This window comes from Capricornis sumatraensis, chromosome 3 (genome assembly GCF_032405125.1).
Source record: "Capricornis sumatraensis isolate serow.1 chromosome 3, serow.2, whole genome shotgun sequence".
Lineage (NCBI taxonomy): Eukaryota > Metazoa > Chordata > Mammalia > Artiodactyla > Bovidae > Capricornis > Capricornis sumatraensis.
The window spans coordinates 134,856,908-134,872,211 of NC_091071.1; the positions used below are offsets into that span (position 1 = coordinate 134,856,908).

Consider the following 15,304-nt stretch of genomic DNA (forward strand, 5'->3'; position numbering starts at 1 on the left):
CAAAATTTCAAGGTTGTTACTTGTGTTATTCACAATTTATTTATATAATTTTTGTCTGTTTGAGCTATCAGGGAAAGATATATTGAAGTTGTTGATTTGTCATATTTCTATTCATTTCTGCTTTATTTACTTTGAAGCTGTTTTCATCAAGAGAAAATAAATTTAAAACTTCATCATTCACTCATGCACTTTAAATATTGCTTTGGAATAATTTTCCTCTTTTGATATAAACCTTTTAGAGCTTTCTTTAGTGTTGGCCTATTGATGTCAAACTCTGCTTTTGTTTCTTAAGATAAACTCTCATTGTGAAAGGTATCCCCTTGCTGGGGATGTAATTCTAGACTGACACTATTTTCTCTCAGAACTTGGAGGATATTTCCCCAGCCTTGTCTTCCAGTGCTGCTCTTGTGAAGATTACTTTTAGCCTAATTGTAGGGAAGTTTGTTTTTGGCCTCATTGTCTTTCTCTTTTACAGGTAATCTTCCATTGTCTCTGGATATTATAAAGATTGGTTTTTTTTTTTTTTTTTGCCTTCATTATTATGCAGTTTTCACTATAATGTATCCAATGTGGACTTCTTTTTATTTATCCTGCTTGGTGTATGAATTCATGTTTTACATCAGCCATTTTCTTTTTAGTGTTGCCTCTAGTCCAGTCTCTCTTTCTGTAGCTCCAATGAAAGATTATCTTTCTATCACCCTTGGCTCTTACCCTCTCTTTCATATTTTCAGTCCCTTTAACTCTCTGTGCTACTTTTGGATAATTTCTTCATCTACCAGTTCTTTAAACCCCTCTTAAACTATGTATACCTTAGTTTTTACTGAATAGACTAAAGTGTGTGTTATTCCACTGATAAGTGTTTCATTAATTTAATCATGAATAATGATGTGATGCTTACAGAATAAAAACTCAGTCATAAGTTAAAATTATTGTCATCACTCTTATTAATTTGATGACTGTTGTTTGTCCAGTAAAACTCAAAAAGTAATGTAGAAATAGAATAATCATTATCTTTCAGTATTTACTATAATGGTTCACTCTACATAACTGTTAGATATTAGATGTTTACATTGGGAATCCTCTTCTCCTATTTTTTTTCTTTTCAGGGTGAGGAAAATGAGCAGGGAAAAGATTTCCAATTCACAATAGAAGAAAAGGCCATGCAACCCCATAGGGTATAAACTGAATGCTTTTGTAAGGAGGCAGGTGACAGTGGTTGAGCATTAGAGCCTTTGTCCTAATGAAACTAATTATAACAAGAGCCTCTCATTCATGATAAACCCTGGGAGCAACAGAGTCCATGGCCCAAAGCAAACACTTAAAATATGGAAAATATACCAGTAAGACACATTGGTTATTCCCAGCACTTACAACCAGCATCTTCTAATCTCTCATCATCTTTTCCTCTCTTTCTGATACTTTTTCAGACCTAAAAAGATTCCATTAGCAACTTCAGTGAAAAAAAACCCTCAATGCTGTAGGATGATTACACTTTTTGTTTTTACTTTTTGTATTGTGTTAAAATATATATAACAAAAATTACCATTTTAACTATTTTCAAATGTACAGTTCAGTGGCATCAAGTACCACCACCTCCACTATCCATCTCTAGAACTTTTCATCATCCCAATATGACTCTTTGTACCCATTAAACAATCACTTCTCTTTGCTCCCTCCCCTCAGTCCCTGACAACCACTATTGTACTTCTTCTCTCTGTGAATTTGACCGCTCTAGTACCTCATATAAATGCAGTCATACAGTATTTGTCCTTCCATGTCTGGCTTTTTTCACTTAGCATAATATTTTCAAGGTTCATCCATGTTATGGCAAACTGGGTTTTAAAGAAGAATTTCCTTTGATAGTCAAGTCCTCTATCCAAAACTAACTGCAGGCAGATGCTGGATTTAGAACTACAGAAAGTTATCAGTGCCTGAGAGATTCTTTATGGTCAAATCTCTTGCTGCAAACTTCCATATATAAAGAGTGGCCCAGGGAAAAGCAAATAGAAATATCATGTCACTGCCATATATCAGGCTGCTCTGAATTAACTTCAATAGTGAAAAGTGAAATATTGACTCACTTCTCCCAACAATGTTCTTATAGACTCCTTGCATCTCCCCAAAACTAAAACTCCTGAGATGGTTTATTTCTCCAGAGATTGCCTGAAGAATTTGAGAAATCTTTTTCTCTCTTATGGGAAGAAATTTGCTCATGCTCAGAATAGAGAAAAGACCAGGAAGAAAGCCAGAAAAAGCAGAAAACATGTTAGCTGTTTCTTCTAACGTGACTGAAGAACCACAGTTGGAGCAATAAAATGACCCAGTGCATCTCTCCCTTCTGGAAGAATTCACTGTTTGATGTCACCAGCTCTTTTTTCCCCTGCGTGTGAAGTTTCTCTTCATCTACATGGGCTGCCCCAAGGGTATCTCCACAGAGCAGAAATCCTCTGAGAAGCCTAAAGATATGTAGGGTAAGAAGAGCCACAGGAATGAAGATTTAAGAACAAAACAGAGGAATAAAAAGAAATAGGAGCTGGCTCCCTATCTGGACATGAATGTTCAGAATACTTAAAATGTTTGCTTTAAGACTAGTCTGGGGTGGACAAAATAGGTGATAGCCACACAACTTGCTTAAGAAACAAATAAAAACTATGAAAGTCACACAACTTGTTCACAAAGCAAATTGAAAAAAAAAAACAGTTCTGAGGAATAAATGGAAAAAACAAGAAAGTGAGTTGTACATTTTTTAAAGAACAGTACTTACCTGAAAAAAATCTTTCCTTCTTCAAACTTAAGGTACACAGACTTATTTTCTTTCCAGTGCACTGATATTTATGATACAAATAAGTCCAGCTTCTGAAATTGATTTAGGAATTTTGTTTGTCTTGTAAGTATTCTAAGTGCATAAGTGCATTGCACACACACACACACACACACACACACACACACACACATATATTTTATTAGCCTGCCAGGCTCCTCTGTCCATGGAATTCTCTAGGCAAGAATACTGGAGTGGGTAGCCATTCCCTTTTCCAAGGGATCTTCCCCACCCAGGGATCAAACCTGGGTCTCCTCATTGTAGGCAGATTCTTTACCAATTGAGCCCCCAGGGAAGCGCTTATAAAAAACCTTAGACTAGATTGGTAGGTGAGGAAGGTTTAATCTGCCCCTAAGTGAAACTTAAAAAGAAAGAGTCAAGAAAATGCCTATATGGCACGAACCACACAAATGCAGATATAAATGGAATTTCAACCAATATTAGCATTTTATTCTTTTATGCAAACATCTCGTGTTATTTTGTAGTACTTACACAGTAGTCTTAAAGTCCAGCTTTCTCCAGTATATTTTACATAATTGTGCCCACTGTCCCAGTGGTGTAGAAGATAAAGGACACTAAGAAATTGTGTAATGAAAAGGACTTCCTTTTTGGTTCCTCACAGCCACCATTATAAAAGGACATGAAAAGGCAACAAGCTCTTTCTTAGCCATGAAATCCTTTTGAGGGGAGAAAAGGCTCAGTAAACTAGCAATGACTATGGTTTGAACCTCATTTAGAGCACCCTCAAGCCTTCTGGTAATTTGTGAGCTCCTGGGGTTTCTGGAGGTGTCACAATACCGGATGGAGAGCTGGTTCAAACCTTCAAAAGCCAGTACATTTTCATTTCTATTTTGTGTCAGTTAATAAATAATCACTTGTGTTCTATACCCACAGATACATAAATATATATTTGTGTGTGTTTTTCTTTTTCACTTCAAATTGAAATGGCTTGAGACTTTTCAAGAATGCAGAGAAAGCATGAAGGGAAGTGGGTGGAGACCATTTGATGGTATTCACCATCTCAGTTTTTCAACTGGCTTGTCTCACAGTTGACATTGCTAGCAACCAGGATGTTTTTAAATCATTTGACAGTTTGCCATTACTTTCATTATTCTCCATGCATTGTTTAATTTACACCTTTTATATCTATTGCTTTAAAGACAAGAAGTAAAAAGAATATGAATATTTAAAAGCAAGCCAGTAAGGAGTCTTAAAATGATAATAAATAGAGGAAAACAATAGAATAGGAAAGACTAGAGATCTCTTCAAGAAAATTAGAGATACCAAGGGAACATTTCATGCAAAGATGGGTTCAATAAAGGACAGAAATCGTATGGACTTAACAGAAACAGAAGATATTAAGAAGAGGTGGCAAGAATACACAGAACTATACAAAAAAAGATCTTCACGACCAAGATAATCACGATGGTGTGATCACTAACCTAGAGGCAGACATCCTGGAAAGTGAAGTCAAGTGGGCCTTTGGAAGTATCACTATGAACAAAGCTAGTGGAGGTGATGGAATTCCAGTTGAGCTATTTCAAATCCTGAAAGATGATGCTGTGAAAGTGCTGCATTCAATATGCCAGCAAATTTGGAAAACTCAGCAGTGGCCACAGGACTGGAAAAGGTCAGTTTTCATTCCAATCCCAAAGAAAGGCAATGCCAAAGAATGCTCAAACTACCACACAATTGCACTCATCTCACACGCTAGTAAAGTAATGCTCAAAATTCTCCAAGCCAGGCTTCAGCAATATGTGAACTTCAGATATTCAAGTTGGATTTAGAAAAGGCAGAGGAACCAGAGATCAAATTGCCAACATCTGCTGAATCATTGAGAAAGCAAAAGAGTTCCAGAAAAACATCTATTTCTGCTTTATCGACTATGCCAAAGCCTTTGGCTGTGGGGATCACAAGAAACTGTGGAAAATTCTGAAAGAGATGGGAATACCAGACCACCTGACCTGCCTCTTGAGAAACCTGTATGTAGGTCAGGAAGCAACAGTTAGAACTGAACATGGAACAACAGAGTGGTTCCAAATAGGAAAAGGAGTACGTCAAGGCTGTACATTGTCACCCTGCTTATTTAACTTATATGCAGAGTACATCATAAGAAACACTGGGCTGGAAGAAGCACAAGCTAAAATCAAGATTGCCGGGAGAAATATCAATAACCTCAGATATGCAGATGACACTACCCTTATGGCAGAAAGTGAAGAACTAAAGAGCCTCTTGATGAAAGTGAAAAAGTTGGCTTAAAGCTCAATATTCAGAAAACGAAGATCATGGCCCCATCTGGCCCCATCACTTCGTGGGAAATAGATGGGGAAACAGTGGAAAGAGTGTCAGACTTATTTTTCTGGGTTCCAAAATCACTGCAGATGGTGACTGCAGCCATGAAATTAAAAGACGCTTACTCCTTGGAAGAAAAGTTATGACCAACCTAGAAAGCATATGCAAAAGCAGAGACATTACTTTGCCAACAAAGGTCCATCCAGTCAAGGCTATGGTTTTTCCAGTGGTCATGTATGGATGTGAGAGTCAGACTGGGAAGAAAGCTGAGTGCCGAAGAATTGATGCTTTTGAACTGTGGTGTTGGAGAAGACTCTCAAGAGTCCCTTGTACTGCAAGGAGATCCAACCAGTCCATTCTAAAGGAGATCAGTCCTGGGTGTTCTTTGGAAGGACTGATGTTGTAGCTGAAGCTCCAATATTTTGGCCACCTCATGTGAAGAGTTGACTCATTTGAAAAGACCCTGATGTTGGGAAAGATTGAAGGCAGGAGGAAAAGCGGATGACAGAGGATGAGATGGTTAGATGGCATCACTGATTCAATGGACATGAGTTTGGGTAAACTCTGGGAGTTGGTGATGTTCAGGGAGGCCTGGCGTGCTGTGGTTCATGGGGTTGCAAAGAGTCAGACATGACTAAGCTACTGAACAAAACTGAAGTGAACTGAATTCTAAGAAAATTCACCTCAAGATACTATTCACCAGATTTTTGAGATTCATCTCATCAAAATTCTGTTTTCCTTTTTTGGCCACTTAAAACAGCTTGCAGGATCTTAGTTCCTTTACCAAGGATTGAACCCGGGCCCTGACAGCAGAAGTGTGGAGTCTTAGCCACTGGACCACCAGGGAACTCTCAAAATGCCTGTATCACACATCAAGATGTCTCTTGTACATGAGAAATCAGTAAAACACATACAGTGGACATTTTATCCAATTAGTTTTTTTTAGCAACTGAGGATAAAAACAACCTGTTGTTTGAGGGGAAGAATAAAAACCTGCAAAACTCAGTCTGATACCTCTTATTTATGTATACACAAAATTCTAAGAATAAATTTATTGACTGTTTTACATGCAAACCAAATAGTAAGTCATGAAAATTGTCTCTTGAAATGGTAAGATACAGTTAAATGTACATACTTGTAAAAATATATATTCTCTACCCAAACTAGACACAACATAAAAATTATTCTTAAGCTTGTTTATCAAAAAATCTTCTTTCTCCTACACAAAATAAATTAAATAGCGAAGATTATGGCATCCGGTCCCATCACTTCATGGCAAATAGGTGGGGAAACAGTGGAAACAGTGTCAGACTTTATTTTGGGGGACTCCAAATCACTGCAGATGGTGACTGCAGCCATGAAATTAAAAGACGCTTACTCCTTGGAAGAAAAGTTATGACCAACCTAGATAGCATATGCAAAAGCAGAGACATTACTTTGCCGACTAAGGTCCGTCTAGTCAAGGCTACGGTTTTTCCAGTGGTCATGCATGGATGTGAGAGTTGGACTGTGAAGAAAGCTGAGCACTGAAGGACTGATGCTTTTGAACTGTGGTGTTGGAGAAGACTCTTGAGAGTCCCTTGTACTGCAAGGAGATCCAAACAGTCCATTCTAAAGGATATCAGCCCTGGGTGTTCTTTGGAAGGACTGATGCTAAAGTTGAAACTCCAATACTTTGGCCACCTCATGTGAGGAGTTGACTCATTGGAAAAGACTCTGATGCTGGGAGGGATTGGGGGCAGGAGGAGAAGGGGATGACAGAGGATGAGATGGCTGGATGGCATCACTGACTCCATGGACATGAGTTTGAGTGAACTCCGGAAGTTGGTGATGTACAGGGAGGCCTAGCATGCTGTGATTCATGGGGTCGCAAAGAGTCGGATACGACTGAGTGACTGAACTGAACTGAACTGACAGTCAGATGGAAAAGTGAATATTTATCATGAAAAAGTATTAGTCACTCAGTTGTGTCCAACTCTTTGAGACCCCATGGACTATAGCCCACCAGTGTTCTCTGTGCATGGAATTCTCCAGGCAAGAATACTGGAGTGGGTAACTATTCCCTTCTTTAGGGAATCTTCCGGAGCCAGAGATCGAACCTGGGTGTCTTGCATTGAAGGCAGATTCTTTACTATATTAATATGAATAATGTTAAAAATGATTTAAAATCAATTTCATAATAAACCTTTAATAATATGATGATAATCAGTCCTGAATATTCATTGGATGGACTGATGCTGAAGCTGAAACTCCAATACTTTGGCCACCTGATGCAAAGATCTGACTCACTAGAAAAGACCCTGATGCTGGGAAAGATTGAAGGCAGGAGAAGGGGACGACAGAGGATGAGATGGTTGGATGGTGTCACCGACTCAATGAACATGAGTTTGAGTAAGCTCCAGGAGTTGGTGATGGCCAGGGAAGCCTGGCATGCTGCAGTCCATAGGGTCACAAAGAGTCGGACATGGCTAGCGACTGAGCTGAACTGAACTGAATATGATGATCTATACTAAACTATTTTACTTAAATTTTCTTCTTTATCATGCTACAGCAAAACATCAAGATGATTAAGGAAGTTTACAAAACTATGTGTTATGGTGAAAGAGATTTGGAGTCAAAAATCAGAAAGTATTAGACCATGGGGATAATCTCTATAATCAGTTATTTGAAGTAAGTGAAAGTTGCTCAGTCATGTGCAATCTTTGTGACCCCATGGACTATATAGTCCATGGAATTCTCCAGACCAGAATACTGTAGTGGGTAGCCTTTCCCTTCTCCAGGGGATCTTCCCAACTCAGGGATCGAACCCTGGTCTCCTGCATTGCAGGCAGATTGTTTACCAGCTGAGCCACAAGGGAAGCCCCTTGCAGCATTCTCAAAAAAGTTTTGTGAGAGTAAAAATGTGTGTTACTAGCAAAATCTTACTTCTTACTGTTCCTTAGGAATTACCCTCCAGTTTGACTAAGCAGGAAAGACAATTTATTTTAAGATGAGTGCTAAGTCGCTTCAGTCATGTCTGACTCTTTGCAACCCTATGGACTGTAGCCCGCCAGGCTCCTCTGTCCATGAGATTCTCTAGGCAAGAGTACTGGAGTGGGTTGGCATGCCCTCTCCAGGAGATCCTGCTAACCAAGGGATCAAACCCACGACTCCAGTGTCTCCTTCATTGGCAGATGGATTCTTTACCACTAGCGCCACCTGGGAAGTCCTTTAAAATGTGCATTCTTTGTTTAAATCAGGATGCATTTCAGTCAGTAACATCTTAGGATAGCCATCAACCATGCTGCAGTTGTGACTATAGTTACCCTTGTATGTGTGGGGACATCAAACATGTCAGCATCAAAACTTGCTGAATGGGAGTCAGTGACTTTGAAGACAGGAGAGCTTTATTTCTTTCTTTATTTTTTAACTCTTAGGAAACCAAATGGTTGTGGAGAATAAGTGAATCAGACATGTTTAGCAACATTTTTTAAGCTGCAGTCAAAAGTGTAACTTGTACTTGCAAGGTCAGCCTAGGAGCCCAGCACCAATAACTCTTAGTTCTTTTATTTTAAGAAATAAGGATTATTTTAAGAAATGCTGTATCATCAAACTCCTGGACAATACCATCAAAGGATGATATCATGGATATAAACGCAGACATTAAACAGTCTTTGTCAAATGCTGAATGTTAGAAAGTTTGATGAGTACCTGAATCAATTTCTTTTATTTAATATTTTTCATTGTACAAGTATGATAGTTGATGAAATAATCTGTCTGATTAAATTTGTAACAGCCCTTTCAATGAGTATAAAAGAAACATTCTGATCATGTCATAGTTTAACTTTTGGGTTTTTTTTTTTTTGGTTTCTTAAAAGTACATATAATAATGATGCTGCTTACAATGATAGCACCCTAGATTCAGTAAAAGAGGGTATTCAGTTTGGAGATTCTCCATCTCACATAAAATAGATAGTTAATGAGCTTGAATGAACTAAAATGTTTGCTATCTATACTGTGATCCTAAATGCCCAATGCATTCCATTTTAACAAAAACCTGCCAGCTGTTCTTATCTTTGTTTAACATGGGGACTTTTTTTTGCCAAGACTTTTCTAGTGCATGGCCCATATTTAATTATCCTCAAAATATTTCTTAAGAGATGAAATGCTAGTAGTTCGGTTTTGCATGTATGGTTTCCTTGAAAGTATTGGGTTGACTCTTATTTCCTTTTTTAGGGGTGCAGGCTGCATCTTTATTGAAATGTTCCAGGGTCAACCCTTGTTTCCTGGGGTTTCCAACATTCTTGAACAGCTGGAGAAGATCTGGGAGGTAAGAGAAGAATTCCTCTTTAGGAAGAAAAAATATATGCATATAAAACTTTGATCCAAATTTGCGTTAGAAACAAATGAAACAGTCCATCTGCTTTGAGAGAGTAAACCATATTTTGAGGTTGTGGAAACTGTGGTGTTTGCCAGGGGCTTAGCACCTATGGAATGAGTGGTCAGGAACCCCCTTTTGTCCCATGGATGCCCTTGAATCCTCCTGCTCCTGATAACTATTATCTCAACATCCCAGGGCAATTTCTGCCTTTACTAATTAAACACATCCCTTCCCTGCAACCCCCAGGTCTAAACCACATATTTGGCCATGGATCTTTGTCAACTGAAGATAAAACACTGCATTTTCACAGAGCACTGATAAAACAAAATGTTAGCTTCCCATGTTAGTGTGAGAGAAATATACTACTTATGCTCCAAAACTAGATTTCTAAGGTGACAGGATGCTTATGTACGTGTGTTTCCACTTCTTTATTCATTTTTTATCCCTCCCTCATTTGCACCATTGGGGCTTTCCTGGTGGCTCAGTGGTAAAGAATCCGCCTGCAATGCAGGAGACTCGGATTCGATCCCTGGGTTGGGAAGATCCCCTGAAGGTTGGCATGGCAACCCACGCCAGTGTGTATTCTTGCCTGGAGAATCCCATGGACAGAGGAGCCTGGTGGGCTATAGTCCATAGGTAGGGTTGCAAAGAGTCAGACACAACTGAAGCAACTTAGCACGCACATGCACGCAGTTGCACATTATGTACTTCATTTTTATGTCCCTTGTAGCTTATATTTTTGGGTTTCCCTGGTGGTTCAGTGTTAAAGAATTCGCTTGCCAATGCAGGAGATGATAGTTTGATCCCTGGGTCAGGAAGATCCCCTGGAGAAGAAAATGGCAACCCACTCCAGTATTCTTGTCTGGGAAATCCCAAGGATAGAAGATACCGGCAGGCTACCATCCATGGGGTCACAAAAGAGTTGGACATGACTTAGCGACTAAACAACAACAGCGATAGTCATTTACATGTGGCTCTCTTTTTCTGATGATTTTTAAATTGTGGTTAAATATATATAGCATAAAATTTACCATTCTAACCATTTTTAAAAGTACAGTGTATAACATTAAATACATTCACCTTGCTGTGCAACCATCACCACCATCCATTTCCAAAACTTTTCATCATCCCCAACAGCAGCTCTGTATCCATTCAACCAGCCCCCCATTTTTCCTGCCCCTAGCCACTGGTAACCTCTCATCTACATTCTGTCTGTATGAAATTGCCCATTCTAGGTATTCATATAAGTGGAATCACACAGTATTTGTCCTTTGTGTCTGGCTTATTTCACTTAGCATAAAGTTTTCAAGATCCATCCATATTGTAACATGTATCAAGTTCTTTAAACTGGGGTGGATAGGGTATTCCTTGTATCCTGGATTCTGCTTCCTTTCAAGTTTGCTTGTTTCAAGCAAGCTTCTAGAGCATTCTTGCTAACAGCCTCCCAATCAGGTATCTTGGGAAATAACGCAAAGTGGGATTTTTGTGTGCAGGTGAGGAAACTAATCTTTTCTCGAACCCCTCATGATTTTGACTTAACGTCACCAAACATTTTGCCTTGAGGAACAATATAAAATTTCATTTTTGAATTATGTTTCCACTGTGGAGTCCTTCATTTTAAAAATTAAAAAAGGTGGGGACTTCCCTGGTGGTCCAGTGGCTAAGACCCTGTGCTTCCAATGCAGGGAGCCCGGGTTTGATCCCTGTTCAGGGAATTAGATCTCACATGCCACAACAAAAGATCCATTGTGCTGCAGCTGAGACCTAGCACAGCCAAATAAGTAAAAATAAATAGATAATATTTGTAAAAGCCCATGTAAAAAACACTTATACCATTTTTTTACAGTTGAATTTTACAACATGAAAGTGAGGATAATCCTCAGGAAACTTTTAAGAAAAAGGAAGAGTTAGTTGCTAGTGTCTGGAGGGTCAATGACTCATATTTATGAAGATATTTTGTGCAAACCAGTCTAGTGCTACAGATTCATGACCCAGAAAACACAGTGTGTTGTGAATGCTAACATAAAATGGCCTTTGTGAAATTCAGATATTTTATAGAGATTAATCACTGCCATTAAGTTTTCTTTTGGAAACATGGATGATATAATGGAGGAACACAGGACAAATTGGGAAATATTCATACACTAAAAAAAATTTCAAGCCAAAGATTTTTCTTCCTCAAAATTTCCCTGCAAGACTAAGTGCTACTGATAAAAGCTACCTTCAAAAAGTATCACTGGGTTCCATAACATCGTCTAAGCTGGAGGTTCAGTTCAGTTCAGTTCAGTCACTCAGTTGTGTCTGACTCTTTGCGACACCGTGAATCACAGCACACCAGGCCTCCCTATCCATTACCAACTCCCAGAGTTCACTCACACTCACTTCCATCAAGTCGGTGATGCCATCCAGCCATCTCATCCTCTGTTGTCTCCTTCTCCTCCTGCCCCTAATCCCTCCCAGCATCAGAGTCTTTTCCAATGAGTCAACTCTTTGTATAAGGTGGCCAAAGTACTGGAGTTTCAGCTTTAGCATCAGTCCTTCCAATGAACACCCAGGACTGATCTCATTCAGAATGGACTGGTTGGATCTCTTTGCAGTCCAAGGGACTCTCAAGAGTCTTCTCCAACACCACAGTTCAAAAGCATCTATTCTTCAGCACTCAGCTTTCTTCACAGTCCAACTCTCACATCCATACATGACCACAGGAAAATCCATAGCCTTGACTAGATGGACCTTTGTTGGCAAAGTAATGTCTCTGCTTTTCAATAGGCTATCTAGGTTGGTCATAGCTTTCCTTCCAAGGAGTAAGCATCTTTTAATTTCATGGCTGCAATCACCACCTGCAGTGATTTTGGAGCCCAAAAAAGTAAAGTCTGACACTGTTTCCACTGTTTCCCCATCTATTTCCCATGAACGGATGGGGCCAGATGCCATGATCTTCGTTTTCTGAATGTTGAGCTTTAAGCCAGCTTTTTCACTCTCCACTTTCACTTTCATCAAGAGGCTTTTTAGCTCTTCTTCTCTTTCTGCCATAAGGGTGGTGTCATCTGCATATCTGAGGTTATTGATATTTCTCCCAGCAATCTTGATTCCAGCTTGTGCTTCTTCCAGCCCAGCGTTTCTCATGATGTACTCTGTATATAAGTTAAATAAGCAGGGTGACAATATACAGCCTTGACGTACTCCTTTTCCTATTTGGAACCAGTCTATTGTTCCATGTCCTGTTCTAACTGTTGCTTCCTGACCTGCATACAGATTTCTCAAGAGGCAGGTCAGGTGGTCTGGTATTCTCATCTCTTGAAGAATTTTCCACAGTTTCTTGTGACCCACACAGTCAAAGGCTTTGGCATAGTCAATAAAGCAGAAATAGATGTTTTTCTGGAACTCTCTTGCTTTTTCCAGATTCAGCGGATGTTGGCAGTTTGATGTCTGGTTCCTCTGCCTTTTCTAAAACCAGCTTGAACATCTGGAAGTTCATGGTTCACATATTGCTGAAGCCTGGCTTGGAGAATTTTGAGCATTACTTTACTGGCATGTGAGATCAGTGCAATTGTGCGGTAGTTTGAGCATTCTTTGGCATTGCCTTTTTTGGGATTGGAATGAAAACTGACCTTTTCCAGTCCTGTGGCCACTGCTGAGTTTTCCAAATTTGCTGGCATATTGAGTGTAGCACTTTCACAGCATCATCTTTCAGGATTTGAAATAGCTCAACTGGAATTCCATCACCTCCACTAACTTTGTTCATAGTGATGCTTTCTAAGGCCCACTTGACTTCACATTCCAGGATGTCTGGCTCTAGGTGAGTGATCACACCATCGTGATTATCTGGGTTGTTGAAGGTCTTTTTTGTACAGTTCTTTTGTGTATTCTTGCCACCTCTTCTTACTATCTTCTGCTTCTGTTAGGTCCAGACCATTTCTGTCCTTTATCTAGCCCATGTTTGCATGAAATGTTCCCTTGGTATCTCTACTTTTCTTGAAGAGATCTCTGGTCTTTCCCATTCTGTTCTTTTCCTCTATTTCTTTGCATTGATCACTGAGGAAAGCTTTCTTCTCTCTCCTTGCTATTCTTTGGAACTCTGCATTCAGATGCTTATACCTTTCCTTTTCTCCATTGCTTTTCACTTCTCTTCTTTTCACAGCTATTTGTAAGGCCTCCTCAGACAGCCATTTTGCTTTTTTGCATTTCTTTTCCATGGGGATGGTCTTGATCCCTGTCTCCTGTACAGTGTCATGAACCTCCATCCATAGTTCATCAGGCACTCTATCTATCAGATCTAATCCCTTAAATCTATTTCTCACTTCCACTGTATAATGATAAGGGATTTGATTTAGGTCATACCTGAATGGTCTAGTGGTTTTCCCTACTTTCTTCAACTTAAGTCTTAATTTGGCAATAAGTAGTTCATGATCTGAGCCAAAGTCAGCTCCCGGTCTTGTTTTTGCTGACTGTATAGAGCTTCTCCATCTTTGGCTACAAAGAATATAATCAATCTGATTTCAGTCTTGTCCATCTGGTGATGTCCATGTGTAGAGTCTTCTCTTGTGTTGTTGGAAGAGGGTGTTTGCTATGACCAGTGCATTCTCTTGGCAAAACTCTGTTAGCCTTTGCCCTGCTTCATTCCGTATTCCAAGGCCAAATTTGCCTGTTACCTGTTCTTGACTGTTCTTGCCTGTTCTTGACTTCCTACTTTTGTGTTCCAGTCCCCTATAATGAAAAGGACATCTTTTTTGGGTGTTAGTTCTAAAAGATCTTGTAGGTCTTCATAGAACCGTTCAACTTCAGCTTCTTCAGCATTACTGGTTGGAGCGTAGACTTAGATTACTATGATATTGAATGGTTTGCCTTGGAAACGAACAGAGATCATTCTGTCGTTTTTGACATTGCATCCAAGTACTGCATTTTAGACTCTTTTGTTGACCATGATGGCTACTCCATTTCTTCTAAGTGATTCCTGCCCGCAGTAGTAGATAAAATGGTCATCTGAGTTAAATTCACCCATTCCAGTCCATTTTAGTTCTCTGATTCCTAGAATGTTGACGTTCACTCTTGCCATCTCCTGTTTGACTACTTCCAATTTGCCTTGATTCATGGACCTAACATTCCAGGTTCCAATGCAATATTGCTCTTTACAGCATCGGACCTTGCTTCTATCACCAGTCACATCCACAAGTGGGTATTGTTTTTGCTTTGGCTCCATCCCTTCATTCTTTCTGGAGTTATTTCTCCACTGATCTTCAGTAGCGTGTTGGGCACCTACCGACCTGGGGAGTTCCTCTTTCAGTATCCTATCATTTTGCCTTTTCATACTGGAGGTAGCCTAATGTAAATAACAGCTTTTAAGTTGAACATTTGAATTCTAGCCATTTTTCAGCTAAATGAACGTGTGCAAGTTATAGAGTCCCTCTGAGCTTCAGTTTCCTCTTCTGTTACATGGGGCTGGTGATAATGATTTTATAACCTTGCTGTGAGAATTTTAAAGATCATGTGAGTAACAAGCACCATGTACCCTAAGTGCTCAACAAATGTTTGCTCTCTTTCTCTCTCGGAGAAATTATTTTCCTAGCGATGTTTCAAAGACCAACCAAACTGTTGACAGGCATTTCCTAATATTTAACCTAATTGTTCTATTCTCTCTGTTAGTTTCTTGTCCACATTAGAGGAAGCAGAATTAACCCTGCTTAGATCTGACCCTGTAAAAGTGATCTTCTACGCACTTGAAAAGTTTTTCCCATTCATTTATTCAGGAAGCAATATCATTGGGTACTCATTATCTTATAAGATGTTACAAGACATTGGAAAAATGGAAAGAATAGGAAAAACGCATAATC

At 39.3% G+C, this 15,304-nt stretch overlaps 1 protein-coding gene across 1 annotated transcript in view; it reads left to right on the forward strand.

Moving 5' to 3' along the window:
* The window catches only part of CDK15 (cyclin dependent kinase 15), a 91,100-nt gene that overhangs the window by 31,455 nt on the left and 44,341 nt on the right, over window positions 1-15,304 (forward strand). Inside the window, exon 9 of the mRNA XM_068968964.1 lies at window positions 9,329-9,422. Within this exon, the coding sequence (XP_068825065.1) occupies window positions 9,329-9,422 (94 nt within the window). The remainder of the gene's footprint in view (window positions 1-9,328; window positions 9,423-15,304) is intronic.